General features: G+C 37.6%; 4 protein-coding genes across 4 annotated transcripts; 1 reads left to right on the forward strand and 3 right to left on the reverse strand.

Annotated features, from left to right (window-relative positions):
- Window positions 1-1,991: 1,991 nt before the first annotated feature.
- On the forward strand, window positions 1,992-5,517 carry LOC122313145 (amino acid permease 3-like). The gene is made up of 8 exons (XM_043127898.1): window positions 1,992-2,144; window positions 2,243-2,378; window positions 3,419-3,652; window positions 3,739-3,832; window positions 3,930-4,144; window positions 4,258-4,415; window positions 4,510-4,737; window positions 4,832-5,517. The coding sequence occupies exons 1-8, from the start codon at window positions 2,097-2,099 to the stop codon at window positions 5,255-5,257; spliced, it is 1,539 nt and encodes a 512-aa protein (XP_042983832.1). The 5' UTR covers window positions 1,992-2,096; the 3' UTR covers window positions 5,258-5,517.
- Window positions 5,518-7,092: 1,575 nt separating this feature from the next.
- Window positions 7,093-8,408, reverse strand: LOC122313146 (actin-depolymerizing factor 5-like). The gene is made up of 3 exons (XM_043127899.1): window positions 8,247-8,408; window positions 7,871-8,130; window positions 7,093-7,453 (listed from the first exon to the last, which is right to left on the reverse strand). Exons 1-3 carry the CDS (start codon window positions 8,265-8,267, stop codon window positions 7,303-7,305), a joined length of 432 nt encoding a protein of 143 aa, XP_042983833.1. The 5' UTR covers window positions 8,268-8,408; the 3' UTR covers window positions 7,093-7,302.
- Window positions 8,409-10,106: 1,698 nt separating this feature from the next.
- LOC122313144 (CTL-like protein DDB_G0288717) lies at window positions 10,107-13,936 on the reverse strand. The gene is made up of 3 exons (XM_043127897.1): window positions 12,685-13,936; window positions 11,142-11,487; window positions 10,107-10,521 (listed from the first exon to the last, which is right to left on the reverse strand). Exons 1-3 carry the CDS (start codon window positions 13,728-13,730, stop codon window positions 10,261-10,263), a joined length of 1,653 nt encoding a protein of 550 aa, XP_042983831.1. The 5' UTR covers window positions 13,731-13,936; the 3' UTR covers window positions 10,107-10,260.
- Window positions 13,937-14,763: 827 nt separating this feature from the next.
- Window positions 14,764-18,434, reverse strand: LOC122314240 (peptidyl-prolyl cis-trans isomerase CYP21-1-like). The gene is made up of 7 exons (XM_043129714.1): window positions 18,085-18,434; window positions 16,956-17,034; window positions 16,080-16,127; window positions 15,773-15,796; window positions 15,507-15,689; window positions 15,320-15,395; window positions 14,764-15,127 (listed from the first exon to the last, which is right to left on the reverse strand). Exons 1-7 carry the CDS (start codon window positions 18,184-18,186, stop codon window positions 14,965-14,967), a joined length of 675 nt encoding a protein of 224 aa, XP_042985648.1. The 5' UTR covers window positions 18,187-18,434; the 3' UTR covers window positions 14,764-14,964.
- Between the last annotated feature and the right edge of the window lie 2,082 nt (window positions 18,435-20,516).

Below are 20,516 nucleotides of genomic sequence, written 5' to 3' on the forward strand. Positions count from 1 at the left end.
ATCTCAGAATCCAAACTAGCCAGCCCTAAGTAAGTAGGGAGCCATCATAAGAGATGATTTACTTTAGTCCATCAATTGATCAATTAACTCAAGTGATTGGGAATTAATGTAGCCTATAAAGAGGCATTATATATAGTTGACTGTTTTGGCCCTTCCAAGAAAATTCCTCCCCTACTTTGTCTACCTCTAAAGTCATATATTATGAGAAAACTAAGTATATAGTTTGATAATTAAAATCAAATAAACTAAGTATATAGTTTGATAATTAAAATCAAATGATTAGGGTTTTCTAACCGTTGATCAAGGTCATAATGATGCACTCATACTCAGCGAGCATCACGGGACTGGAAGTATGTATAGTACCCATCACTTCAGATATGGAGAGCTACACGTGCCTCGCTAGTATATACATGACCTTTTTTTTTTTTAAGAAAGAGTCAAGATCACATGTCTATGAGTGATTTCTTTTCATTTTTATTCAAAAATCCTCACTTATAGTAGATGAATACTATGTAAAAAACAAGGACCACGAGCACCTAAGTAGTAACAATACAAACAAAAGAATTAACAAAGCACAGGTGCCTAAAATATACCCCAATCTAGACTAGACATCCCACCAACAAACCAAAACCATCAACTCCTGATGGAAGGAGTACCAAGTTTGTCAAGCCGAATAATTTCCCGAATAGTTCCTCATACATAATTCGCACCACAAAATTCATCGTTTAGCCCTTGAATCCCTTTTTTGGCTAGAAAATATATATATATATATATATATGACCTATATTTGTTGAATTTTAAGAATTATTTCCTACAAAAATTGAATTTATTGTTCAAGTACTACTACCTTAGCTTTCATGGTGCTATGCCTTCATATGTGTTGAGTTTGGATTGATTTCCTGCTGAAAATGTATTTTTTGGGACTTGACTTGACTGTTTCTTGATCCTACCTCAACTGTGGTTCAACCTTGGCTCAAGCAAGTTGAGCTCGACACTTTGCTCGACACTCCGCTAGAGCGAAGTGGAACCAAAGAGTTTTACTAGACACTCGCTCGAGACTTCGCTTGAGTGGAAGTGCAACCCTAACTTTCGCTCGACACTTCGCTTGAGCGAATGTTCATAAATCAGGCCCACGCCGTTACAATATAAATATGAATGTTTTAATATTTATTTAAAAGACTTGGACCTTTGAGGCTGCTGTATTTGATAGAGAAAAACAAAGAGCATCTTCTTATGATATTCCTAAGTGTGTTTGAACACTTTGGAAGTGGATTTTGTAATCAATACTTTGTATTCCATCTTTTGTTGATCGTGAAATCATTGAAACCGATCCTGCCAATAGACGTAGACTCACATTGAGTTGAACCACTTAAATCTTGGTGTTCTTTGTATGCTTGTTGTTTATTTTGTTGCTTTTGCTATTATTTACTTCAACTTAACTTTTGTTTATTCGGTCCATTCCCAACAATATGATTGGTACGTAGTGGCATCATATCATCTACAACATATTTACGAGTTCTAAAATAAAAGTAATGCGATATATAAGTTTTGAATAAACAAGTCTCATACAAATATTTTATAAAAAAGTGAGTCTTATTAATAAAGAATAATTTTCTTTTTATACTTTTTTAAAGTAAAGTTCACTTTTTTATTAGAGATTGAATGAGACTTGTACAAATCATTTATTCTGAATTAATGGAACTAGTACATAATTAAACTGTCTTCTTTAATTTATTATTATCTTTTATATATTTTAAGTGCAAATTGAAAGTAAGAACTGAATTATTTTTTGGTACATTAAATTAAATTGGATGTTATCATTTGCACTTTGACTAGAAGTTGGGAGTAGATTTAGGAAAAGGCACTAACAGAGATCATGAGGTCGTGTTTTACATGATCGTGTGAACAAACACCTCGCACCATCTCCTCCATAATAGTAGTTCTATTGATCATCAACTCATTATCTTTATCTCCTGTCCCGTATATAAAACCCCACTCTCCATGCATATTGTCTCATGAAGTATATATCCTTGATCGTCTTCATCCTCTCTCTCTCTCTCTCTCTCTAGCTCATCGTTTTCCACCATTTCAGAACCATGTTGCCAAGGAGTCGTACACTTCCATCCAGAATCCACCATGGCGCCGTAAGACCTGCAACCTAATCCGCACCATCTGGTATTTCAGATACTTGGTTCTCTTCTTATTCCTTACATAATGTCCAACATGTCTCTGTGATGATCAGGTGGAAGAGAGGCATGATATCAGGCATTACTTGCAAGTGGAAGTCCAACCTAAAGCCCCGGGTGAGACTGAAGCCATAAACCCTCAGTCCAACTATTCCAAGTGCTTCGATGATGATGGCCGCCTGAAGAGAACAGGTACATGTTACTTCACTTTGGTATATATATATATATATAAATCATGTCTACTTTCATGGGGAGTATACCATTTTGCATGGCCTTTTTCATATTTATTATAATTTCGTGAGTACCAAACTCATCGCTAGCTTGTAATTAAAGAGTGAGAATGTTAAAGGAAATTAAGGAAAAAAAAAATTATTTACAAGCTTGCTTACTTTTTAACATACGTAATAAACTATATATAAAGTGGGTCTCACAATATTATAAAGATATTAACGTTTCCGCAATAAGTTATATGTTGACACATGATCAGGTTTGAAAATAACAAACCTCGAAAGCTTATGGCCTCGTTTTAATTTAGAAAACGTTCATTTTATGTCATTTTATCTCATTATATCATTATAAATTTTCTAAATTTTCATACAGATAGATTAAACAATTCAACTTTTTCAAATCATAATTCAACTTTTTTAAATCTTAAAACAATATTTTATTCAACTTTCATCTTTTATCTAAAATCATCTCATCTCATCTCATTTCTCAAATTTTGAAAATTTTTGCTACTCATAAATTAGTGGGTAAACAAACTAATTATTGTAGGTCTTATTACAATCATCAGAAAGAATATCAAAATACCAATACTCTTTTATTGCAGTTTATGTGGCGGACTTTCGCATCTGTAGTGTATTTGATATGTCACACCCTACAATCTGTTCAGTTAAAATGTAATGATCATGATTAAATTGCATCATATATTAATTTTATTTGAGAACTGCTACCATGACCCTCTACCGTGGCACATCAATTTGTAAATGGGCACTGTTACATGCATGCTCCAAAAGAGTGTAATGACAATGTTTTTTTTTTCAATATTTAAAAAAATGGAATGCACTATTGGTGCACTCTTTCGGTGTACTGCTTCGGTCTGTTTAATATATTCATTTATAAATTTATTTTTATAAAATTTCATAGGTAATACTTCTTAAAATATATATATATATATATATATATATCTATTATGAGGGACTGCTTATAATTAATTACATGTATGTGAGCAGGGACGTTTTGGACTGCAACTGCGCACATCATTACCGCGGTTATCGGATCCGGAGTCCTGTCATTAGCGTGGGCCATAGGGCAGCTTGGTTGGGTTGCAGGCCCTGTCATGATGATCCTCTTTGCCCTTGTGAACGTCTATACATCGGCCCTCCTAGCACAGTGCTACAGGTCCGGCGACCCAGTTACCGGACACAGAAATTACACTTATATGGAAGCTGTCAAGGCTAACTTGGGCGAGTGATCATGGTTTCTTTCGTTTTCAAGACAGGATAGTCTTTATCTTTATGATTCTAAACGTCATATCCAAATGGTATTGCAGGGGGGAAAAAGGTCATGTTATGTGGGTTGATTCAGTACATTAATCTGTTTGGAATTGCCATAGGGTATACAATTGCAGCATCAGTCAGCATGATGTGAGTCTCCCAAGCTGCATATTCATGATTCTGTCTCTTTTTGCATCTTGATTTCCAGAGTATATTCACTCCTATATTTGTGTTGAGATCATTTCAGGGCAATAAAGAGGTCGAATTGTTTCCATAAGAGTGGTGGGAAAGATCCGTGTCACATGTCCAGCACTGGATACATGATAACATTTGGAATCACAGAGGTGATATTCTCTCAGATTCCGGACTTTGATCAAGTTTGGTGGCTCTCTATAGTCGCAGCAGTCATGTCATTCACATACTCCAGTGTTGGTCTTGGTCTTGGCGTAGCCAAAGTTGCAGGTAAAGACATAAATAAATTCTTTAGAACTAAATTATACTGGTTCTTGCATGGCACCAAACCAGAAACTAACATCAATATCTATGGAACACCACTATTTTTTTAAAATTGGCAGAAAGTGGGAAATTCAAAGGAAGTCTATTGGGTATTAGTATAGGGACGGTAACACATGCTGGAACAGTCACTGAAACGCAGAAGATGTGGAGGAGTATGCAAGCTCTTGGAGCTATTGCCTTTGCATATTCTTTTTCCATCATCCTCATTGAAATCCAGGTACTCCCCAAAAATTTTATCATATATCTTGTGAATCCCAGGGTCAACTTTCTGTTTCGACATATCGAACAACATAAATTGCTTGCCTGCGCAGGACACAATAAGAACTCCTCCTGCAGAACACAAGACCATGAAGAAGGCTACTTTATTCAGCGTCGTTGTAACTACAGTGTTCTACTTACTCTGTGGAGCCATGGGATATGCAGCCTTTGGTGATGAAGCCCCCGGAAATCTTTTAACCGGCTTCGGATTCTACAACCCTTACTGGCTTCTAGATATTGCCAATGTAGCCATTGTTGTCCATCTCGTTGGAGCATATCAGGTATAACCCAAGCTGCAATTAGAATTTACAAATTGTTGTACACCTTTGGCTTGGGTGAGACAACTCAAAAGCAAAATATTCGTGTAAACTGCAGGTCTTTTGCCAGCCTTTGTTTGCATTTGTAGAAAAATGGAGTGCGAAGAAGTGGTCCAAGAGTGATTTTGTAACAGCAGAATATGACATACCGATCCCCTTCATTGGTCTGTATCAGCTCAACTTCTTCCGCCTTATATGGAGGACAATCTTTGTTATTATGACAACCCTCATATCCATGCTCATGCCTTTCTTCAACGATGTTGTTGGAATACTTGGAGCCTTTGGATTCTGGCCACTGACAGTTTTCTTTCCCATTGAGATGTACATTTCTCAAAAGAAGATTGCACGCTGGTCGAGCAGGTGGATTGGGCTTCAAATAACGAGTATGACATGTCTAGCCATTTCTGTAGCCGCTGCAGTCGGCTCCTTCGCTGGAGTTGCTCTGGATCTCAAGACTTACAAGCCATTCAGAACTAGTTATTAAGAAATATTCATAGTTACTTGGATTACATTTTTGGGTTCTAGTAAGGAATAAACCCAAACTAGCTTGAAACCCCCCCACTATACAATTATTGTACAATTGCTGGCAAAAGTCTGCTTTATGCCGTGTCACCAGACCAGGGTGCTTGGATACAGATCTCGATTCAAAGCAACCTGGACTTGAGTTATGAAAGTTCCAGGATCATGTCCATCTTTAATAATCAAGTCTTTGATATATATAAATATATATATATATTTTCTCTATATGGCCAAATTACATATATTTTATTTTTCTCCAAGGCTACATCCACACAGACATGAAAGATTAACCTTGATGGCTTTTGTATGCCTGTGATACCCCGGCATTTGGATCAATACAACTGCTAACGTACTGTAAATTTTGGTGGCACTAACCAAATTGCAGAAATTATCTGACAAAAGCTATATCACTAAACATCCATTAAAATATATTTACATATTTAAGAACAAATAAATACAATGGCTAACGGATATTAAGGGGCTTGGCATCTTGAACAATAGCATGTTCTGCTGTCAAGCCCCTCATTTGGCACTTATGCTGCTTGTCCTCAAACCAACAACTGCTCAAGTATCATTCTCTCTTTGATATTGGTATCGTTTCTTAGGATTCTTTAAAGTTTTTGTCCGAATTTTAGAATTTAAAGTTAGAGACATAGACACCCGAATAAACAATATGTCATTTAATGTTTACCGGAAAAAAAAACAAAAATTCAATAGAAAGAATATAAAGTAATCACTAAAAGGATTGATGCACTAAACAAGGAAAATCCAGAACACAATGAGCCAAAAATGACAAAAAGCTCCAAGATATTTTCTAGTTCCAGATCCAAAACACCACCCTCCCTGTGCTGAACTGGGTTGCTTGAAATTATGAACTGTGCCTTCAGACATACTAAAGAAGCTTAAGGTTTTGCATTTTGGGTTTGGGCTAGGCCTATCCTTGCTACAAAGCACGGCCATCTGATCCACCTATGTTACTGCAGCTTCGGGCTCATTGGGGTTAGGCCACTGTAGTTTCCTTGTAGTTGACTCACATTGTAAGGCTCACCCTACCTTGCACAATCATCGGACTGTGGCTCGCAATACTGCTACAAGCACTAAGGGCAGCATTATGCAACTTCAATCATGTCAATTCAATCGAGATCCTTTTTAAGATTTTATTCAAATTTGAAAGCTTCGAGCAAGAGAATAGCAGTTAAGTCCGCCTCTCGGCTATAGTTGACTTGGGTGTGTTATCATCGCAATGGTGTCTGTAGATGTGTTTTTCTTTTCCCCCGATAAGCGAAAGAAGGGACTGATTTTGGAGTTTATCACAAAGGTGGGGGAAAAAAGGATGTTATATCATTGAATTGTTACACCCAAGATATTATTATTATCAACACCGAGTACTACAGACGACTAACGGACAGACCTAGAATTTCAAAGAGGACAGTAACATCACGACAGCATCTTTGATAGGCATGATGTTATGCAAAAGAATTAGGTGCCGAAACATTATTAAACATGATTAAAATCTGTTCCTGCACATTGAATCTTAATCTCTGTTCCTGCACTTTCCATGATATTTAACACAGTTCATATACTTTATCGGGCTGTTTGCTACCCATTTAGCTTTGATAACGTTTCTCTTGCTCTTAGATTTCAATTGTTTATTTTTTGCATTTATCTTAGCCTAAACATCTTTTCACATCACAATCGTGGCTTTGAAAAGGAATCCTATCACGAAAGAGGCCGAACAACATTCAAATACCACATTGATTATTTAACTTTTTCTACCTCTTCATGATGAAAGGGATCACATCAAAAGGTCCCTCCTCATTAAATTATAACAAGGGGGGCATAATTATTATTAAAGATTAGAAGATTAGGTATTTAGGTCACATTAGTGCTAATTATCTAGAAAATGTGAAAAAGTAACAAGAAAAGTTCATGTGGTTGGTATCATTCAATAAAAGCAAGATGCCATGCATGTACATTACATGGTTTTAGCTATATTCTGATCAAATCGATCTATTTGGCCCTGTCCTTGATGACATCTATCCCCATCTCGGTTGGGTCGGTTGCTTGCAGTTCATAGTGGATGCCTTCCAGCACTCTCCTCAACCCATCTTTTGATGTTGCATACAGCATTTTTGCCCTTATTCTTGATGCTGTTGGGGACCTAAAAAAAAAAAACCCCAAAATTGACACTTTTCATTAACAATATGGTCTAAATGTTAACCCTTTCATTAAAACTTAGCGTTTGTAAGCTTGTATACCAGATTCTTATGCAATAAATAAACCCAAAATGAGCAAAAAGTAGGGGAGGGGGTTTTGGGTTGTCAATCTGGCCCTTAGGCTTCTTCCAATGTTTTCCGTTGGTTACTACTTGAACTATATTTAGGTACTTAAGATGAAATAAATCTATTTGCAGAAAACAATGAGTAGGAGCTGCGCATGCTATCACAACTGATCTCTGCTCAACACTGTAAAGTTCCTGGGATACCATTAATTATCATGTTAATCTCGTATTTAAGTAAAATCACACCTAGTATGATCTAGAGCATGGTATATAGAATGATAAAATAAGGTGACAGACCATGCTATGAAGAAGATCTTGCTCTTCCGGCAATTATCAACGGTGACAAAGTCAAAATCAAACACTGCGTATCGACAATCATCCTCCGGCAATGATGCGGTGAGCTCATCGTAGCCTTCGCCTGGCCCACCGACCTTATCGACGGTGACCAGCCTCGATCCCTCATCGATCTTGAACACTATGTACCTATACACCTTCTTCCATTTCATCTCCATGAAAGAGTTCTTGCACTCCTCAGCCACCCACATCCCAGTCGTGGCCTGCCATCATCATACACCCAGTAACACAAAAATCAGCTGTAAAAACGCACGAATTCCCAAGTGGGGAAGAAAATGAAAAGAGAACAAACACTAGCATACAACTGAATAAAATATACCATCTTGAATGCCATTGCCATGGTGACTAAGAGTGAAAGTTTTATCTGATGTTGAAGGTGTGGCACTCGGTCGGTCTTATATAAAGATTCGAGTCATTGGAATGACATCAATGTTCATATATATTACAGCTTTGACCATATATATGCTAGGTCGATTCAACGATGTGTATAGCTGATGAGGGCAATGACAAAGTTGCCCTGGAATGTGTGCATAATTTGGGCTGTCCTTGGAGTATGCAGTAGATTTACCAAAGTGGCAATGGTAACTAGAAATGAATTGGCTTAATATACGTACGAGGCCCACCCTATGGTAAATAAGCGTAAAGAGCAGCAGAAAACAGTGCGCGTGTTGAAGAAAGTGATGGTATGCAGAAAAGTAAAAACAAAAAGGGCAATGGTGCACTGCAAGATCAAAAGCAAAGGGCTGCATCATTCTTTCATTCACTTTCCCAACCACAAAATATCCTTTCTTGACTTGTATACAAGCAGCTAGCCAGCTAATTAAAAATGACAAAACATGTACAAGCATAAGCAGTGTAACTTAAACTGATGCGAATCATGCGATGGTCCCATCTCGGATCGCACTCCCGCAGCTCCACGACTCTTCATCTCTATCTGTGTTCCCCAAAAGTCTTTTTAAGTTGCGTAAAACTAGCAAAAGAGGATAATGGGGGAACTCAACTCTGCAGAAGCATGAAAAAGATCAAAAGAAGGGAAAGTTCCTCGGTAAAAACTAGTCAATGTTGTATGTACCCACCAGTCCATTCGGGTTCTTTTGCCGTCTTGTTTTATCACTCTCTTTTTAATATCCACAAAAGAATCTTTAGCAGATGTAACTTTCTAGATTTCATACTCCTAAAGGTTGAGCTTTTCCACAAAATTGTCTATGAATAATTATTAATTAGTAGTAGATACCTAACCGTGCATTGTTGCAAGATAAGAATGAGTACGTGGTTGGATATAAACGTCAGAGAGAGAGAGAGAGAGCAATAACACTAAAATCCAGCAAAATAGCAAGCAATAAAATGTAAGCAGGTGCATGGGGAGTATTATCCCTCGTGTGGGTGGCCCGCCCCTTGACAAAATACTCAGTACTTGAGAGTCAAAACTTGTTGGCATGGCTTAGTTGCTTAATTGATTGCTAAAATCTGAGTCTAGAATCTGCAAAAACAAAAAGAAAAAAAATGGTGGCTAGAAAATGTTGTCGGTGGATGATATGTATTCTATCCTCAGATCAATACCAAGAATCCTGTCTGTAGGTAGCTCCTAGTTTCTTTCTGATGGAAGTAGTCTATTTGGTGGTGCAGATTGACCGGCATACTCGATCTCATAAAGTTAATCCAAAAGATGCCATTTCTGAGTACCATTTCATGATTGATATGGGCATTGTAGGAAAACGCGTGGTACTCCTATAACATTCCTACCTTGGGATAATAATAACTTAATGTGCAGCATTACCATCTTGTTTCTTTGAGTGCGGTCAAAAATTGAATTTAAAAAGCTCAACTTAAAAAAAATATATATATATATTAAAAATAATTTTAAATTTTACATAATTTCTCTCAAGTTGAAAGAGTTTTGTGAAAATAGTTGTAAAAAAATTGTAAATTTATTATTTTACATACATCTAGCTCAGCTGACGAACACATAATAAAATATTATATTATAATAGCTTGCTTTCATATGAGGTTATTTATTAATTTCATGTTATTTTTTTTTATTCGTACATAATATCAAACTATAGTAAATACAAATAAGAATCCAAACTAGAGGAGAGAGACATCTCACAGCCCAAAAATCTGGTTAAAATGTAAAAGCCCAGCTTGAAAAATGCACGCATCCATGGATTCTTTGTTCAAGTTGCTAGAAAAATCTTCCTCTTTATTGAAGAAATCTATCTCAAGATTTGTACAAGAACAACAATCACGGGTATGCACAATTTGCCGACTGGCAAGTTTAAGGAACAAATGATTGATCAACAACGACACATTATTTTTTGAGTTCCAAGGATTATTTATACAACCAGAGTTGTGGAGGCAAGAGATGGTCTATGGTTTCTACTTATGGGAAGGTGAACATAAACCTCATGAACCTCCTGTTTACAAACCTCTCCTCTGTCCTTGTCTATGGAATAACAAACATACACCGTATCTATCACGTTGTCCAGCACATGAATGAAGAAACCCAGCACCACAATCAGCAGCACCCATGCCAGAGCAGCCACAACATATGAATCAGCTCCAAGATTGCTCACAGCCTTTAGTATAGCACAGGCCTGCTTATGCACATCCATTAACATCATACGTAAGAAACAGAAAGGAGAGCAGAAAGTAAAAATGGTTTCAAAAAATTGAAAAAGTTCAGCAAGAGATGAAGATCAAATAATCAAAGGTAATTATCGTCCCCGGTCTAATGATGCCTTCTCAAATGATAGTGTTAGAAGTTGGCAACTCAAAACTAGCCTGTATTTGTACGAAGGCAGAACCGGTGTTGCATCTCTGATGATATCCTATGTATACTGCTGTAAACCAACAGAACTCGGCAACCACCCCCATCCCTATTCTTCCATTTTCTTCGACTGTACTCTTTCCCAACTGCCGACAAAGACTACATACAAGTTCCTAGAGCATTATAGCAGGGTACAACCACCACCAAACTCTCTCACTTCCATGTTTTAGGAGCCAGACGCACACATATCAAAATAGAAGGTCTAAACTTGTAATGATTTTTGTTATCTTGTTGCAATTACTACATTAGCAGGGTCAACTGACCAGTAAAGACACAACATATGCAGAAAAGGGATGGCTTCCTCACATCACCAACTCATGATAAAAATTAACTTGGACCAGTAATGATGGAAAGTGAAATGATTAGAGAGTTGGTAGGAAAACGTACCACAATTGCATAAACAGCTGAGAGAACAAAAACAATTCCAGCCAAAAGTCGTGTGGAGATGGTCTCCACAAATACAGCTGAGAGAAGATTACGTTTCAGAAGCTCATATGTCATCCTTGCAGATGAACAGTAAGCTTCACCAGTGATTGCCGCAAAGTTGATGGTAAACTTGTTAAGAAAATCAATGACAGCCAGAAAAGCTTTGACACAGCAACGTAGTATAAGGTTCACTATCCCTGAAGCGTCCTCTTGTCTTGCAGTATCAACAGCAGCACGCACCACTCGCACCACGCAAATAAGTAGACCAGATAAACATATTGTGCCGGCGGACGGGCCGAATGCATTTCTGCAAGTGTTTACAATTAAAAAGCATGAGAAGAAAACCATATCTCGATCACTATTGACATTGTTCTGATTTGAAAAGCATTCGTCTAGCAGTACTACTTTTTTTTTTCCCCCCTATTCTCCTTTTCCTTGCACTGGCAGGCCTGGCAATGTGTCGAAGGGTTTGGCCATACAACTAGAGGGAAAGATGAAATGAGGATAAAAAAATGAAAGGCATGCAAAGCAATGGCTGTCTTTTAATATATACACAGATGTCAAAAGTCGAAACAGATTTCAACGTTAATATAATTAATACATACACAGATTGAGATCGACCACATGATAAACAAAACAGAAATCAAACTAAGATTGAGCTCATCAAAAGCACATGTTACGGCCAAAATATCAATGATGTAAAGTTATACAATGAGATTTTAATATTCAACATCAAGGTCAACGCTGGACATATACGCTGGGTGCAGCAATGTAGGTGGAGATCATAGGGAACTGACACTACCAAGTGAATCAACATCTAGGAACACGTTACCAATAACATCGAAATTATATAAAGTATGCTGGAAGACACCAAAATTTGCTGAAACCACATAAGAAGAAGACATCAATGTTGTAATCCCGTAAGACACTAGATAGCACCGCACAAGTGTTGCTCCTAAAACATGGTAATCTTAAAACTTAAACTACAAAATAAAGGAGGTTCTTGGACTACACAATAAAAATTCCTAAAGAAACGCAAATCTTGTCTCCAATGGAAAGCCTTTGCCAGAGGTAGGCGGACACTCTAGGCAGATCCTATAAGGGCAATTATAAGGGGTGTGCATCTCACAAACAAAGGGCAGAAGCTAGAGTCTAAACTATTGATACCAAAAAGTAGCCAATCATGAACACAGCACACGTTGCTATTATTTACGCCTCCTGTGAAAAAAATGGTCTCCGTAAGAAACTTGATCGTAGCAGTTCTTTAAATGTGTTATGTCTTGATTTCGTTCAAAGTTCCAACAACTAATCCTCCAGGTCCATTTACCCTCAAATACAATTAAGTCCAATAGGTACACACAGCACCTTCAAGTACACTTCGAAACACAGCCATCCAAGTACGTATATCATAGGCAACCATTACTCTTCCAAAACCGACGAAAAGCTATATATGAAAAAGTAATGACTAATACAAGCAAAAGCAAAATATAGCAATGGAATTCACCTCAAAGAGCTTCTTATACTGCGCCGAGGAGTCTCATCCTCCTTGGAGAAATACCACTGCGCAATTATCCCACTGATCACATAAGCCTGCGCTTCCACCATTGCCGCCACAGACCACAACATCGTAAGTATCGCCAGCGCATAGTACGCGGGCACCCAACCATCTTGCTTCCACACACAGGTATACTCCCCGTCGGTTTCCCTGGGCACAATCTTCCCGTTCTGCCTCGCAAACACTAAGAACACCACGATCGGCGCGTAGTAGACCACTAAGCCGAGTGTCAAACAGGGCAGCACTCCGAACAAGCCCAAATTCCTCGACAACGCGTCCGAGGCTACCCCAATTATGCTCACGGTAAGCTCGATTCGGTGCCAGTTGGCCACGAAGATCCAGACAATCACGCCGATGACCAGGAACACGAAGACAAGGACTAGAATCCGATAGACCAAAGGGAACACGTCGCTGCAAGAGGAGCTAACGATGCAGGCGACGAACCAGTAGACATTGAAGAAGATGGGAATGACAATGAAGAAGGGAAGGGACGCGTAGACGATTTGTTTGGTGTATTTCTTGAGTAAGAGAAGCAAAAGGAAGCAAATGGGTATGCTCAAAATGAAGGTAATCACGAGGGTCCATATCAAACTGTACAAAATATTCGAAGAAGAAAAGGAATAGAAGCGAACCCAGCTGGCGGGCAAGAGCTCAGAGAGCGAGCTTTCGGCACAAGAGGTGGAGTTGGAATCGTAAGAGAAGGAAGAGAGGTCGGAGTAGTAGGTATTGCGGTGGAAGATGGAGAAGATGCCGAAGGCGAAGGTTAAGAGGACGAAGAGGAGGAACAGAAAGAGGAAGAGGAGGTCCTTGAAGGGCCTGGGACCGTAGTTGTAGGAGATCTGGAGGAACTGGGTCGGGTCCGGATCGGGAGGAGTGCCGTCGAGAGGAGGAGGAGAAGAAGGCAAGGGAGGCTTGGAGAGGAGGGGATGGGTGGGGGAGGAAGAGGAGGAGTCGTAGAGGGATATGGGTTTGTTGGATTCCTCTGGGCTACCCATTACACATACACACAGAACAGAGGAATGGGTATGAAGGGACGCTGTTGTCGCATTCGACTTGTGTACCTGAGATTAGGCGGCGGAGATGAGAAGCTCTGTTGGGTTTGGCCGCCGCCTGGTGCGTGCAACAGTACTGGATCAGACCAAAAGTTCGCACTTTTTTTTCCCTAAAACGTTTCAAATTTGTCAGACTTGGTTTCTTTTTATTTTTCAAAAAACTTTAATTAATCTAAACATCTTTTATGCTTTTCTAAAGAAAAAATTCATAAACTTTTCCGTCTAAAAAAATATTAAAATCTTACTTCTTAAAAGAAATATATAATTCAGATTTAGGTTTATCTGAATTTAGAGATAGAATCGGTCAACTTGGATACTAGTAAAGGATATTCTCGCACTACTACCTTGTTACGATTTGATTTTATTAAAATTTTGAATTTACAAATTATATTATAACATGTTAAAAATAGACATAAATATAATTTCTCTTGAGGATAACTATTTTATAGTAAATTTCAATGTATAAGAAAATAATTATGTTATATAAAATATTGATCCAAAGATGAAGTGAATCTAAGCATGATTTATGGCATTGAAAAAGTTCATTTACAAATTTATTTATTGACATATTTCATTACATTCATAATTGAAATAGGTTTCATAACAAATGATTGCATTAATCCAGTTCCTTGCTTGTGAAACTAAATAACAAAACTTGTGTGCATAAAATTTGGCTGGGTTTGGACTTTTTGATTAAAACATATTTTAAGAGGTTGTTGCTTTAGTCGGTTGGTCGGTCGGCTTAAGCAATTTACAACTGTACAATTGCTAATGCTACCCATCATTCTATGGAGTCACATTAAAGATGTTTTGAAGATAATATTAAAAAGATGATGAAAATGATTTTTCAACAAGAGAATCCAGAATTTCATTTCCTTATGCTGTCTCTTCCCTGGCATGCATGTATAAGGCATTTCTCTTAAAAAACTTTGCTTTTCAACTCACTCAAACCAGCAGCGTGATGTACATAGCAGAGTAAAAGGGAAACGAATCCATTTCCTCTACAACAAACATGCTTGTGTTAGTAAAATTGGTCAAATACAAGATTTCCAACAAGGCGGTCAGATCTGAGAAGACTCGTAAAATTTCAGACATGTTACAATGGGAAGAGAATTGTGAATCAATTATGTAAATCAGAACTGCAAACTCCAAAAGAGAAAAACTTGCAGTCGTGGAATTATTTTTCTTCATCCCACCGGCTCTTGGGTATCTCTCCGGAGTCAGCAATAACAACCTTCTTTCGAGGCTTCCCACTGTATGTTCCTGCCCCACCTTCAATTGCAAACACTGTGTCCATGCCTTGAATAACCTTGCCAAAGACTACATGCTCCCCATCCAACCTGGACCCACGTAAATAATAGTGAGCCTTATTTTTAGGAATCTGCTTTGATGGTCCTAGAAAAGATGTATTGAGTGGGCAGGAGAAGACTAGATCATTTAGGAATTAAATAATCAGCCAATCAGAACTTCGAGGTATTTGGACCCTAAAAGTCGTGGTCTTTTAACACCGCATCACCTAGAGAATAGCTTACCAGCTGGCTTTAACTGTAGTGATGAAAAACTGAGACCCATTGGAGTCTGGCCCTGAATTCACCATGGAAACAACACCTAGAACAATAAACACGGTTCCAGAGAAAGGATAGTAAGAAGGAAGCTTCCCCAATTCTTCCATCAGTTATTACACAAATCTCAACCGCTAAAAAGGTTTGAAATTGAAACCTGCATGTGAATGTTTTATCTTGAAATTCTCGTCTGGAAAGGTGACACCATATATAGATTCATACCCCCGACCATCGCCATAAACAATATCTCCACCTTGAATCATGAACCCAGAGACTATACGATGAAATGGTGTTCCTTTATAGTGGAGTCTTTTTCCACTGGCACCCTTGCCTTTCTCCCCTGGCATTAAAGGCGAGTTATTATGAACAGCATGATAATAACTACAAACAAACAAGTGACACAAGCAAGAAGACCAAAAATACCTGTGCACAAAGCCCTGAAATTTTCTGCCAGAAGAACAAACAAATCAAATATTACACAGCTTATAAGGCATGAGAACAAATATACTGAGTGTTTGAGTATGCTACTTCATTTCAGTTTGCAATGAACTCAACAGCTTTAATCAAGAAAACATGTCATGTCATTTGAAGGGTTACCAAAAATTTTAATGATTCACCAATCAGCCACTAATTGAGATGATTTTATGTAACTAAAATACCGTACATAAAGTTATTTATCAAAAAAAAAATACCGTACATAAAGAATGCAAACACAAGCTCAAGAACATACCAACAGTTTTTGGTACAACTTGGCCATATAATCCAATCACAATTCTACCTGCACAAATCCAGGTGTAAATTGGCAGCTGAACACATAAAATGGGAAAATATCAAGGCATTGAGCTATTATATAACTGGCACAGCCAATGCTGTATAGTCTATAGTTTAGATCACTGATCTTTTCTATCTAATGGCTCCCTGTCAAAACCTGGATTGGTCAATAATGTAACATCGCATATATTTCCAATCAAACTGTAACAAGATTTAGATTTTACTGATGAAAGCAGCAAGTGCTAGTTCTGATGAACTTTCTTTTTTTTCACCCTCTTTTTTGATAAGTACATAATTAGAGTTGGACAGTGATTAATGATAGCCTTCTTTACCATAAGTGGGTGACAATAGTTTTTGCCACTGATGACTTCAGTATGCCCAAATGAATCTGCACTGTGATTCCTTAGAAAGATAGAAAATACTCAAAACCTTTTGGTTTATCCAGACAACCAACTAAAAAAGAATGACCTTGGAACTAACATTCAGAAAACTCTAAGCATCAACTAAAAACAACTCCATATTTTGATTCACTAAGCATCATTTGAAGTCGTGGGAAAAACAAATAAAAGAGAAGGAAACATTCTTGAAAATGGAAAGAAAAAACATGACGATCCAACCACATAATAACGTCGAAGGCTCCATTATGGATTGTGTTCATGACCGCGAGCAAAGGTTTTGGATAGAACTTCTAGAACAAAAAGTTGACATTGCTCCTTTCCTTTCAGTTATAACAACAATAAGTTGATAGGTATTATTTATCACTAGAAGAAGCATTGAGAGCAGCCAAGTTCTTGATGCTTCAGCTCAAATCAGAGTATTAATGTGAAAGCTGTACCTTGACGTTGTCCATCAATATCAACATCCATGTAAACTCTCTGCGTAATTTCAGGCACCTCCTCTACTTTCTCTTCAACCTACATGGTAGAGGCAAGAAATTAACACATTGATATATATATATATATATGTATATATATATTTCCATTGATAAAAGGATTACTAGTACTCATATTTCACATATCCATATAACGCTCTCCATACAGAATCACAATCTCCATATGTTTGGAAAGAAAAGCAGGTCCAACGGTTACTATTAAAATTATTATCCTACTAACATCCTAATTAAACTCCTCAGCAATGCATCTTTAATTCCTGGGTGCATAGCAAAAGCATCAATCAAGGTTAACGTGCTAAATTGAGAGAAAAAAAGATAAACAAAAAAAGAAAAACAAAAAAAGAAGAAGCACCTGGACACAAGTCTAATCCAAAACCAATAGAAGCTTCGTAGCCCTGATTCCAACTTATGCTGCAGTATGGAAATGCACCCCGTACAATAGCTACAACAGTTGAAGGTTATGGCAAACCCTTCCTAAACATTTTAAATTGCCAAACTGCACGAGAACTTAGTACTTTCTTTTTCTTTTTTAGCAATTCTCCACTAATTCCCCTTACTTATCCTCAATCTTCCGTAACTCAACTTAGAGAAGATGCTACTCATTTTCACCAGTTCTAAATATTGAAATCCTCCACCTGAACTATTCCATCAAAACCCAACTGCAGGTCACTCTGCTTTCTAATTCCTCTTAACGAAATTTAAGCATATCGAATATGTTGATTCAGATATGTAACCACTTAACGAGATTAAAACAATGACAAGGTTTCGTTTTAAACAAAAAAAAAAAAAAAATCGCAATAGCACCTAATTAGGCCCGCCTCAGACAGAATCCAAGTTCAAAACTCCAATTAATTACCCAACCAATAACAAAAACTTAAAACCACCTCATCCATTATTAGAATTCAGGTCACGTAAACCAAAACCAAACATAAAACCCATCAAAAGCATCTTAACAAATTCAACCCTAGGACAATTTAGCAACCAGATAAAGCTCAAGACTCGATTCCACTCCCACAATCGGATCCGTGCACATTGAGAGAGAGAGAGAGAGAGATAGAGAGAGAGAATGTACCTTTTTGGGGTTAGAGTACGCAAAGAAGAATAAAATAAAGAGGACCAGGAAGAGGACGAGGAGGCACCGCGGCTGGACCAAAACTGAGATCACTCGAGGCATCGTTTTGGGATTCTGGGTCTCTGTATCTCACAGATCAACAACTATGTCCACTGGTTTCTTGGTCCTCCATGAGTTATAAACACAAAGTTCGCTATATCTCTCTAGACTAGAAGGGGCAAACCAAAATGCCCCACTCTCAGTTGCCTCTCAGGAAGAGAGTGCAAAGCTGCTCACCACCGGACACTGGGATCTCCGCGTCGGACCCGGTTGCTGCTGCAAACTAGTGCAGAGTGGAATTTTCCCTTTGTATTTTAATTAACAAAAGAGCCTCTAAACAGACAGTGGGCCACTGGGCCTAGCCTGGAAGAGATACTGAACAAGGCTTTTTATGGAAATTCCAGCTCACTAACATCTTATTGAAACCAAATTAATGGAATGAATTGGGCATCCAGTCAAAAGAAGGCTAGAGGTTGGTAGGATATGGAGAAACAAAAATGGTCCAGTCATTTGCCTTTTTGCTAAGATCATATATATATATATATATATAGGAAAAATTTAATTGTAATTGTAATTATGTATTAATATGTGTATTAATATAATATGATTAGTTAAAAAATAAATTTTATCGAAAATACTGTTAATTTAAATTTTAAATGTGAATGAATCAGTATTAGTATGCAGATTAGTGCGTAAATTTGTTTGTATGTAGTAAAACTCATATATATATATATATTGAAAAAAAATATTATAATCACAAATAGATTTTATAAAACTAAATTTATAGATTAATATGGTTTGATGTAATATATTAAATCTATTTTATAATAAAAATAATTTTATAATCTGACTTCTATATCAATTTATAAGTATATTTTTCTAACTAAAATATTTGTAAAAAAAAATGATATTTTTTAATATTATATATATTCTAGAAGAGGCAACAAAACATGCTAAGCAAAAAACCCCCTCACACTCTTCTCTCTTACGATGATAAGTACTTATTTCATAGATAACTCAATAAGACAGGCCTCTCTTATTAGGGCTGGGCAACCGGGCCGGATTTTTTTCCGGCCCGGTCCGGAACCCGGATAACCGGGTTCCGGTTACGGGCACCGGTCCGGAAAAAACCTAGGCCGGTGCCCGATTTCTAAAACCCGGGTTCACCCGGTCCGGGTACCGGATTTAGAACCTGGTACCCGGGTTTTAAATCCGGTACCCGGGTTTTTAAAAAACCCAAATCCAGTGCCAAAACGACGCCGTTTTGGCACTGGATTATATCCCTCACCGAGCCTCGGCATCTCGATTCCCCCCCCAATCTCTCTCTCTCTCTCTCTCTCTCTCTCTCTCTCTCTCTCTCTCTCTCTCTCTCTCTCTCTCTCTCTCTCTCTCTCTCTCTCTCTCTCTCTCTCTCTCTCTCTCTCTCTCTCTCTCTCTCTCTCTCTCTCAGAATCTTCCCGAAACCCTAGCCTCATCCCGTCGTCGTCGTCATCCACTCATCCCGTCGCCGCCATCATCCCATCGTCGCCGTCATCCCATCGTCGTTTCATCTGGTCATCCTCAGAAACACTACAAATCAGGTTAGTTTTTGATAAACTCTTCTTTCATTTCGGTTTCTTTAGTTTATGGTGTGGTGTTTTTAGTGGGTGTGATTTGTTTGGTGTGGTTTCTGATTTGGGTTTGATTTGTTTAGGGTTTCTGATTTTGGGTGTGATTTGTACAAATTTTGCAATTACAGTTGATTTATGTCTTTTATTTGCTTCTGCTTATTGAGTGGCTGAAAGCATAAATGGGAAATTGTGCTGTCGTGAACTATAACCTTTTCGTTTTGCTGCTGAAAAACAGTAGGCATCTGCCCTTGTTTATTGTTAGTTGATTTAAGCTTATTGGAGCTTAGACCCTAATTTTGATGGTGCCGGCCATTTATTTTTATTGTTAAAAAAAATTGAGTCTTTTTTGATAATAACTTGACTTGTTAATCTGACAAAACCATTTATAAAAAGAGATTCACATGAAGCTTTAGATATTAGGGTACTAAGCAAATTAAAGTGTTTAGTTTAATAATAGAGTCAATACTTTCTTTGTTTGCACACTAACATCATTTTCTTTCACTTTCACCTTCTTATCAAGTAAGCTTAATTTCTTTGGAAACTCTTGCACCAACAGCCCAAAATTAAGAAAAGTATGACTAAAAAAATATAGGGCCGGCCATTCATGATGATATCATTAAATTAATTGAATCTGTATTAATGGATCAATTCGGATGGTTTCAAACAAAAATCTGAAAGATTTTTGTGGCTATATATGCATGCTTTGCTTAACGAGGCGGACGTCGTTAAATATGTGATAATCTTGGGCTAGCTAATTAGAAAAAGGGGCCTAAAATTATATGT

The sequence above is a fragment of the Carya illinoinensis genome, chromosome 6 (assembly GCF_018687715.1).
Source record: "Carya illinoinensis cultivar Pawnee chromosome 6, C.illinoinensisPawnee_v1, whole genome shotgun sequence".
In the NCBI taxonomy this organism is placed as follows: Eukaryota; Viridiplantae; Streptophyta; class Magnoliopsida; order Fagales; family Juglandaceae; genus Carya; species Carya illinoinensis.

Coding starts and splice junctions, on each gene's coding strand:
- LOC122314240 (XM_043129714.1), bottom strand. CDS start 18,186: ATGCCTCGAGTGATCTCAGTTTTGGTCCAGCCGCGGTGCCTCCTCGTC. Junction 17,035..18,084: donor CGTACTCTAACCCCAAAAAG/GTACATTCTCTC, acceptor TCTACCATGTAG/GTTGAAGAGAAAGTAGAGGA. Junction 15,396..15,506: donor GATAAAACATTCACATGCAG/GTTTCAATTTCA, acceptor TTATTGTTCTAG/GTGTTGTTTCCATGGTGAAT.
- LOC122313146 (XM_043127899.1), bottom strand. CDS start 8,267: ATGGCAATGGCATTCAAGATG. Junction 8,131..8,246: donor TGGCAATGGCATTCAAGATG/GTATATTTTATT, acceptor TGATGATGGCAG/GCCACGACTGGGATGTGGGT. Junction 7,454..7,870: donor AAGATCTTCTTCATAGCATG/GTCTGTCACCTT, acceptor TTTTTTTTTTAG/GTCCCCAACAGCATCAAGAA.
- LOC122313145 (XM_043127898.1), top strand. CDS start 2,097: ATGTTGCCAAGGAGTCGTACACTTCCATCCAGAATCCACCATGGCGCC. Junction 2,145..2,242: donor CCAGAATCCACCATGGCGCC/GTAAGACCTGCA, acceptor TGTGATGATCAG/GTGGAAGAGAGGCATGATAT. Junction 2,379..3,418: donor TGGCCGCCTGAAGAGAACAG/GTACATGTTACT, acceptor GTATGTGAGCAG/GGACGTTTTGGACTGCAACT.
- LOC122313144 (XM_043127897.1), bottom strand. CDS start 13,730: ATGGGTAGCCCAGAGGAATCCAACAAACCCATATCCCTCTACGACTCC. Junction 11,488..12,684: donor AGTATAAGAAGCTCTTTGAG/GTGAATTCCATT, acceptor AAACACTTGCAG/AAATGCATTCGGCCCGTCCG. Junction 10,522..11,141: donor CAGCTGTTTATGCAATTGTG/GTACGTTTTCCT, acceptor GTGCATAAGCAG/GCCTGTGCTATACTAAAGGC.